At 42.2% G+C, this 9672-nt stretch overlaps 2 protein-coding genes across 3 annotated transcripts in view; both read left to right on the forward strand.

The window, feature by feature from the left end:
* gbe1b (glucan (1,4-alpha-), branching enzyme 1b) overlaps positions 1-4046 on the forward strand; it is a 102872-nt gene extending 98826 nt beyond the window's left edge. Inside the window, exon 16 of the mRNA XM_062552636.1 lies at positions 453-4046. Within this exon, the coding sequence (XP_062408620.1) occupies positions 453-515 (63 nt within the window). The 3' untranslated portion in view covers positions 516-4046. The remainder of the gene's footprint in view (positions 1-452) is intronic.
* A 3134-nt stretch (positions 4047-7180) lies between these two features.
* The window catches only part of LOC134100124 (high affinity cationic amino acid transporter 1-like), a 25146-nt gene continuing 22654 nt past the window's right edge, over positions 7181-9672 (forward strand). Inside the window, exons 1-2 of one of the 2 annotated variants that reach the window (XM_062553191.1) lie at positions 7181-7268; positions 7889-9515. The gene's annotated coding sequence lies outside the window, so the exon portion shown is untranslated. The other variant, XM_062553192.1, reaches the window with a different exon arrangement.

The following is a 9672-nucleotide window of genomic DNA, read 5'->3' on the forward strand; positions in this document are numbered from 1 at the left end:
GACGCTCTGGAAGCACTCCAGGCTCCTTGGCAAGGCAGAAATTGAGAGGCTCTTTGTCTTCTTGTGGACAGCTCATCGAGTCAGCGTGATGTTTCAGTAGTGGCCATTATGACTGTCCTCTGTGTATGCTGACTGGTGTTGTGATCCTTTTAAAGTTATGTTGTCTGTCTTTGTTAGTGAAAGGGGTTTTCTTTCACCGTCATAATGGAAGAAATGCAGTGTCCTGCTCCAACAAATATGATGTTACCAGGATCGATTCAGACAGTACTGATTCAGTATTCAGTAGAATTATTGTTAAATGATTAACTAAGACGCTTACACTTTAATATGTACTATATAAATTCCTCTGCGCTGTTGGACCATAATATTAAGAGTTCTGTCTTTCTGTATCCCTCTGTCTTCTTGCTTTCTCTCAATCTCTGTCTTTCTCTCACTCTCTCTGACTTTCTCAGGTTTACATTCCCGCCAGAGCAGCCATTGTTTTGGCCAACGAGGAAATTGATTACTTGTACTGAAGCACAGTCACCGCTCTGGATAGAGGAATGGCACAGGTGCCAAGCACCCTTCAGAACTTAGGAGGGTGAATCACCACTCACAAGAGCCCTCTGTATACCCGTATTCTCTACTCCAAACAAACAAGGCTACATTTCCATGGTCTAACCTTATACAGTCCATTGCGACACACAACTTAATACACACATTTTTTAATTCAAGTGTTTGTCTTGTTGAAGAGGGGGCAGGACAGCTACAATAGTAGCTAGTACAATGTGGGAAAGACTTGAGAGCTTTTCAGTATCTTAGTGACACATTTCAACTGATTTGAGTCTACTTGATTGGCTAGGTTTAGTGCTGTGAAGGGTTGACAGCGCGTGTTGTGGCTTATGAATTGTTTAAAAAGTCACTCTTGCTTATTGCTGAGTCTTGCGTGCTCACTTATTGCTTATTCTTGCCCACAATGTACTAGCTTAACCCATCCATGTGTTTGCCCACTCTCACTGTGTAAGCGTTAAAGTCACATTAAGAATTCATTGTTTTTGATGAAATGTGACTTTAATTAATCCCCGGAGCATTTATTATGTGACTGTCTTGGTCATTTTCTGGCTGTAAGCTAAATTGGGCAGAATTTTTTATGAGGGTATGGAGCAGACTTTTGCACTAAGTAACAGAGATAGAGAGAGAAAAATCTGTTCAGCCTGATGTCAAGTGGAGTTTGCTTGCTCCATTAACACCAACTCAGTCGCTAGTTCTGTTACAAATGTCCTACAGACCAGTAGACCAGACTGGTAAAGAACCAGAACCAGAACCAGACCAGAACTTAAGACCTTGACCAAGACCAAAATCCAAACTCGATTGATACACTTCACTCCCCGTGTTCCCTTTAAGCGCATCATCAGTATCGCTAGGAAGAGATTATAGTGGCCATATGCTCTCAGGCTTTTGCAGTAGTTATTAAAACATGGACTTCGGTACGACTTGGCTGCTGAGAACATTAGCGTCGCTTGCAGTTGCTTGTTTTCTTAAACAATTGGAAGGGGAAAATGTTTCAGGTACAGTGCCCCGCTTTATTACAACGATGTTGGCCAACCTGAGCAAATAATTGCTTTCATAGGCTAGGTAGGTTAGCATGCGCTCCCATGCAGGTGTTTATGGATCCGAGGGTAATTGCACAGCTGCCTCGGCCTCTTACTGGGGGAGTTGAAGCCCGGTTATTTCCCATGGGCTCTATATATATATTTTTTTTCATTCTTCCTTTTTTCCCCCTCTTGTTTTTTGCTATCCATTTCTTTCTGGATGGCGACCCTCTCCCCACGCGTGTAGAATGAGAGTCACTGTCGAGGCTTCCCACTGGTAGAGTTAAGTCATTTCTCATGACTCGCTGAGGGGCCAGTCCTGCACATCGCCAGAGAAACTTAATGAAGTCGTGAGGTACAGTCATGACATTTCTGTAGCAGCAAACACACAGCACAGACTAGAGACGGAATGAGGTGGCCTAGCCCCCTTTTTCACTGAGAGCGAAAAAAAGAAGCCACATCCAAGACCGGTGACCTAGACCCCAAACTGAATAGGACCTCAGACCAAATCTTTGAAAAACACACAGACCAAAATCACACTTGCTTGATCTTAAATTCTCTTGAGACCAACACCTCACCACTGATGTCTTCATATAATTTGGGACAAAAAACGGTTCATGTCATGGGCATTATGCTTAAATTACACCATGGAAATGTAGTCATTCACGTGCTTGCCAGTGTTATCAGTAACCACCCGCTTAAAACTAATCAGAGTGTTCTAAGAACGGACCTCACCTGACAGAATCTCCATCCATGTAATTCCCAATTCTTTTTTGCCTCTGTCTTCCTCCTTTATATAGTCATGGGATATATCACTGTGTTTACTACTGATGAGGTCATGTGCCACTATGGTTATATTGTTGACCTGTCTCACTGTGTGATTTTTGACGTATTGCCTTTCAATGCAGCTTTTACTAAGGTCAGTATTCAAACCAGTGACAGGGAAATTTGTTTTATGAAAACCTTCAAAAAAAGCATTTCATTTGGGAAATTTGCAACATTCTTACATTCTTGTGTGCAATTCAGTGTAAACAATGCACTTTGAACATTTTTATGGGTTGTAATTGTTGTTTGTATTCATAGAATGTCGAGGACTTTGCATAAATTATGAAGAAGATTGATTCAATCTGCCTTAATCTTAGACTAAATAGGCTTGACACGATCCTGTTAGCATTGCTGGAATCCTCCCGAGAAAAATACATTGGCAACTGAAAAGGAAGCTGGAAAATGTACACAACATCATTTAACTGATCTTTAAAAGATCTACTGAGATAAAATCACATCCCATCCAAATTAGAACACCTTCATTGGCAGGTTAAACAAATTGTATTTTTTCTTATATTATGTGTCCACTTCCAGGCAGCCTGTGATATCTAATTTGTCCATGTAAAATTCACTGTTGTATCTAAGTAATATCTATCTATCTATCTACCTATATATATATTATATAGGCTATGTATTGCCCAGCTCTTGCACAATAAAGTAGATCCGTCACTTTGAAACTGTTTGTTTATATGAGCAGACACCTTGTGAGATGCTGGCAGAGGCAGTGGCGAGGTGCATTACTTGAGTCAGGACGAGACACCTCCACGATCCATCATGTGCACATCTGCAGCACCCTCTGCAATGGAGACGTGAGCGCAGAGTGATGGGATCTGATAGCTCGGCCCATTTCACGCCAGCATCTGTAACTCCCCAACTCGCTCTCTGCCTCATCTCCATCACAGCTTGCGTTAATCTATCTCCGTGGCAGCGAACGCAATCCCAACCCTCCAGCCCCGCCTCTTCCATCCCACCGTTTCCCTAGCCAGCCTCACAGGAGAAGCTGGATTAACTGCTTAAATAAGTACATTAAAATAATTATCCAGGAAACCCGAGCGCGACTTTCCCCAGGTGTCTGACTCTTCCTCGCCCGCCCCTACCTCTCTCTGGCGCGCGCTCTGGTGTGCTGCGGAGTTGAGCTCCCCTCTCCCTCCGTTGTGGTTTGGGGAGAGACAGAGGCCCTGATAGGCTTTTCTCTATTGTACCGGCGCTAAGCTCGTTAGCCGTCTCAGATCCTCGTTTCCGTGATGCGAGCGGTTGATGGAGAAGCAGAGGAGAGAGTGAGGGGAGTTCAGTTTCAGTTTCATCGAGCTGCTGTACTTTTACGAAACTCCGTCTGGTTTTATTGTTTTAGAGAGAAGGTTGTTTTTGTGTGTGTTTTTTTTGTGTCTTTGTGTATTTTTAGCTTGGGGGGAAGGAAAGCAACATGGTGGAGTCTGGCGGTTTTCATCCCAGTAATGAGTATCTGTTTGTTACTTTGCATCATGACCACAACATCCCAGAGGTCAAGCCTCACAGCCGCACCAAAATAATTGTGGTTTTTATTCTTGTCAGGTGATGTTACAGGCGAAAATGCCACAAACTGTTATGTGAACACAAACATGCATTTTTAATGTCTGAAAAAAAATCAATAAATTAAGCTAAATGAAGTCACTTATTTTTGTTGAGTGTGTTATTCACCTTCATGTTATGCTCTCACACATACTCACACCTGTGTCATCTGCGAGACCAGTGGTAGGTCACCTCCCAGGGAAACCTTCTATTCTTGTGAAGCTCAAACGTCTCAGTAGCTGCCGACACAATGAACAGATATATCAGGTAACAGATTCTTGGCTCTTATTGTATTGTACATCAATTAGCAAACTTAAAAATCTGTGTGACGGAACAATAGTCTGACAGACAAGTAATGAGCTGAGCTTTTTTCTCCCCATTGTGTCTCTCTCTTTTTCTCTCCACATTTTTCATCTTTTCATTCAGCACATTCCAGTGTGTCTTTTTTTTTTTTTTGGAGCTGTGAACCATATGGCATGTTTTGATCTATTTTTCTCCGCAGAGGATGAGCGATGAGAGAAATCACACGATTCGTATTCCAGGAGAGTCCTCCCTATGTTTTACCACAAGAGCGAGGAGCACTCCATTGTCTTTTACATAACGCACGCTCCCCCCAAAAAACAGGCTGTGGCGCGACGGCGAGCTCTACAGTGCCTCTTTCAGATCATCCAAAAGGCAGTGAAGGACCCACTCTACATAAATACATATACGCTGTGTGAGCAAAGGATGGGTTTGAGCATTTTTTTGGGGGGGAGGGGTGGCGGGAGAGGGGGGCAGACAGTGGCACAGGATTGAAGAGGGGTTGTTTAAAAAAAAGGACGCATGCCTCTACTGAGTGACATTTTCACGGGGGCATTCCAAATTAAAAGTGTGAAAAGTTCCAACTCGGTTGAACAAAAGAAGAGAACAAGATGGAGAAAGAGAGAGAGAGAGAGAGACAGTGAAAGAGAGAGACAGAGAGAGAGAAAGAAATGGAGGAGAGAGAAAAAGATAGAGAGAGAAAGAGAGAGAGAAGTGGGGAAAGAAAAGTCAATGTGATTACGAGGACTTCCACAGTCAATTCTGGCTCGCAGGGCTCGCTCACTCGCCGCCTCATTAAAAAGCACACACGGGAAGGCAAAATCAGATCCTTAATGAAGCCTCGCTGCTGACCTCTGCACAGTCTCCACTCCAGGTATGTGTGTGTGTCTGCGCTTGTCTGTGTGTGTTATGTCTATCTCTGTGTGTGTGTGTGTGTGTGTGTGTGTCTGTGTGTGGGTGGGCCAAAGAGACATCCTTCTCCCTCCCCCACCCCTTCCCCAACTTCAGTGGAAGAAAAAGGTGGCTTTGAGGTCTTAAGAGGAGGCATATATTTGTGGGTTCTCTCTCTACCTAAAGGGCTGTAGGATTGGTAAAACGAGGGATTTAATTCAAAGGCTGCTGAATGGATTTTTTAGCCCCATCTATGTGCTTCCCCTGGGATAAAGAAACTATTGATGTATGCGCCATGATTCTGCCGTTTGCCTCGTTTAGTAGCCCTGATGTGAGAGTGATGTAAATGGGTTGAAACTGAAACGCTTCTGCCGGTCTCCTTCCTCCTTCCTCTACATCAAAAAACGGGGCCACGGAGCGAGGATCCTTAGCCGGTGAGCAGCTTCAATGATCCACGTTTAAAAACGGAGGCACCACTTGGTTGCAACACGCTGTCTGTGTGTTGCAGACTAAAACTAATATATCCTCACTGCTGAGAGACAAGTTTGACAGGCCAAGGGTAAAGTTTGCATTATATAGCCGAAGCACGGCAATAGCCAGCACCTCCATGAAATATACAGTACACTCGATTTAGCTACACACCTCCCCATCTGTGAATTCGTTCACTCCAAGTGGAGTCGTCAGCTTGATTCTCTTGGTCTGTGCAGCGAGAGTGTGTGGGAGGATCTCTTTATCTAGCCAGATGCTCAGCAGACTAATGCTCTTATCATTGAGTACTGTGTATTGCATTATCAGCTTGGTTTTCAGGTGCTGGCAGAGATGCATTTTGATGTTAGTGGCAGTGTGATCTGGATTGCTTCTGATTTACAACGAAAGTTGCAATCCAAGAACTGTGATCTGAAAATATCAGAAATCGTCTGGTCTGTAAGCCTCACAGCTGTGACATAACCTTGTTGATATAACCCTGACCTGGTACCGTTAGTGTCTGTCAATATGCCCTTACAGGTAAGGTTCTCAAAAGGTTGGTAAAAGTTTGTTGACATTTGAGCTCAACTGACACTACAATGACTCTCCTGACTCTCCTGATTCCTTGGCAAAGCACTGATTGGCTTATATTGCTTGGCCCAAGCCAGATTTCCATTTACAAAGGGCGGAAGTTCATAACTGTGGATTAACAGGATGTGAACACACATACTGGACAGACAGCTGAAGGAAAGGACTGTAGCGCACCTTCAGTACATGGGCTATTTTTCAGCTCTTGGGACTCAATTTGCATACATGGGTTCTTCTGGAAATGTTTCAGCGTGGGTCCATAAAACTGGTATCTCACAGGCAAAGCCTGTCTAATCCTTTTGATGACTCATTCCAGATAGCTAAGGAATGAACACCAGAGTTATGATGATCCACAAGATGATTTAAAACAACTTAATTGGTACTGGTGACAATCAATGAAGCAACATAAAGGTCAAATTTAACGTGATTGCCCTTTGCATTTCCAAAATGCATAACCTAATTTGGAGTGACATATTTTCATTCCTCAGTCACATAATTATTGTATAGTATCAGAATATCTCTGAAGCTATTGAAGGTATGCCATGCTATGTATAAAAAAAGGGCGTGAGAGTAGCTATCTAATATAGACTATATCTAGTGCACTCTGGATGTTAAGCTATACTGAGGGCGGGTACTCCCTCTGGCCTCCCTAGTTCCATCAAGAGAATGTGTGAAGATTTGTTTTTCAACGGTCCCCAAGGATTGAACGCTTCAGGAATTTGGTATCTTTTAAGGAGGGGAAATGTGATGCTGATAGGACAAATGTATTTTGATATGTCAAGGTCTTCACTCTTTAACTTACACAGTGAAAGGTTAGCACTTTGCTGTGTAGGATATAGTTATTTTTTTATGAGGATTTATAACAAAACAAGGATTCAAGGAGGTTTATTTGTCACATGCATATCATTACTAAAGTAAAGAATGCAGTGACATTTTGTCAGTTCTTCGCCTGTTATGCATATTGTGGGGGGGGGGGGGGTTGGTAGTAGAGAGGGGCAGGATAAGTGCAAAAACTTTTGCGGTTGGATTATACTGTATCTGTCATAGATGAGGGGAAAACCATAACTGCAATGAAACAAAGTAAGTCAACACTGCCCTCTAGTGAAGCTTCATCACACGGACACTTCAGACACTGTGTTTTGCGTGGTTGTCATTGAGTCATATGTTTTTTTCATTGTTGGCCCAATGCATGTTTTTGTGAACATTCTGTTTTATCTCTGACCAAGGATTAGATACGATTTGTCTATACGCCTTTGTGTGGTTTTTGAGTGTATGTGCAAGATGTGTTTCTACACTTGTACGGTTGGTGGTTATCATGCTCTGACTTCCTGTTTGCTAAATGCTACCCTCCCAGGTTGGGGGTTACGGCTTGTCTTGCCTTTCATATTCTGTCACCATATTGCTTCCAGGGGATGTCCTCTCTCTCTCTCAGTACTCCCTCCTGATATTTGATGCCTGCCCTCAACATGGTCGCATTAGGAGACATTTTAATGATGCACTTGTGACTGTTTCTAGGATAGAGACCTTGACACTCAACAGGCCCCAATAAGTCTCTCTCTCTCTTCTCTCTCTCTTCTCTCTCTCTCTCTCTCTCTGTCTTTCTCTCTTCTCTCTCTCCTCTCTCTCTCTCTCTCTCTCTCTCTCTCTCTCTCTCTCTCTCTCTCTCTCTCTCTGGCTCCCCCACGGACTCTGGGCACCAGACTTTGGATGGAATCTGCAACTAATTGTGGGAACTTTCTGGATCTTGATAGTGCCAGCCACGGTGTCTGCTCTTGGCCAGCCCGATGTGCCAACTGGGGGTCTTCTGAGGATCATCTGGCAAGGCACATGTGTTAATGGCTTGGACCTTCTTCTTGCCATTGAGCTGATTCTTCAGAATCTGCCTCACTCTCTAGGGTATACTTGAAAAGCCCACCGCTGTCTCCTTTGCCTCTTTTTTTTCTGGCCCCCGTGTGATTGGTATCCGTATAGCTGTCTTGCAGGTCTGTTATGTTTCCCCGAGGCTGTCTTTCCTTTGTTCAGTGGTATCTACAGGTACCATTTCCAGTTCCAATCGCATAGTAAAATCATTGCCGTGCTTACTGTGATGAAGACAGAACAGTTCATTTGACACAACAGTTGGTGATTATTTGTGTAATGTACAGTATGTCATTGGTGGATGGAAGACCTCTATGTATTACCAACAGGTATAGTGCATTGCAAAATGCCAATTTAAATGAAGATAACTTGAGTGACTTGATTTAAAGGCCAGTGTACAAAACTATTTTTATTTTTATTTTATTTTGTTTCATGCAAAGCATTGAAAGTTTCATGTATCTTATTTAGGTTCATTTCCTCAGTGCTTGATGTTTTAAAGGTTTAATTATATTTCTAAGTTTTATCTGGTGCACTGGCACATGCACTTGGTCTCTGTAAAATAATTCACACTTGCACGCATGGTCTCTACAATACAATTACTCAAGTTGTGATATAATTTGTGGAGGTTTTATTATTTGGAAAGTTGAATCTGCATTTTCAAGTTAAAGTTGTTATCGTTTGTATTTAAGGCTGCACATTGGTATTGTGATGGGCTATGTTGTAAGAATGTGAAATGAATGAATATCAGAACAAGAGGCTTTTGTGCAATAGGCAAAGAACACAGAAAGATTATTGATAACGTGCCTTTACTGTGGTGGAGTTTGCCAGACGGAAAACGTCAGGAAAACATAATTGTCCATTTGAAAGGTAGGCTCGGCCTACTCTAATCTAATTCAAATAAAGTAATGTTAAATATTCAAACAAGTTATACAAAAAAAATAAATAAATAAACAGGACAGCATCATTAGGTTTTAGTTGTAACTAGTTATTTCCCACGAAGGAATAAAGAAAGGTATTGAAGTTATTCCATATAAAATATGCTGCAAGGGAGAATACTAAATTCACAATATATGATCAAATATATTTTTTCCTTCATGACTGTCGTCATGGAACCATGCACATCAGCAAGCACATAAAACATGTTTTGTAGGTCTATGTTATACTTTGAGTTGTGCATTGAAGTGATAATGGTACAGCATGTGTGACAGCAGAAACAAGAGTCAATGGACACATCTCTAAAATGTAAATGGGGAGTCAGTATGGGCGGGGTTAAAGAAACACAGGCTTGACAAGAGGTAGAGGCTCATCGTGTACACTTAGAATAGTGGCACAATGAATGTTAATACGACAGAACATTTTATTTTGTTAGTAGCCCTATTAGACTAACATCAGCATTACCTGGCAGGCCAATTGAACACTCGCTACTGCACAATGCTACTATCATAAATAAAACCCAAGAGATCGCATAAGGTGAGTAGGCTATATTTAAAACACGAGACATATGGGGTTTAACGTGGGTTACTATGGGCTGATAATTCATCAAAGTAATTATTGTTAAAGGTTGTTTCTATCCTTTTTCAGATGCTTTTGTTTCTTTAACCACATTTACGTTCGGTGTAGTATTACT

The sequence above is a fragment of the Sardina pilchardus genome, chromosome 13 (genome assembly GCF_963854185.1).
Source record: "Sardina pilchardus chromosome 13, fSarPil1.1, whole genome shotgun sequence".
Classification (NCBI taxonomy): Eukaryota; Metazoa; Chordata; class Actinopteri; order Clupeiformes; family Clupeidae; genus Sardina; species Sardina pilchardus.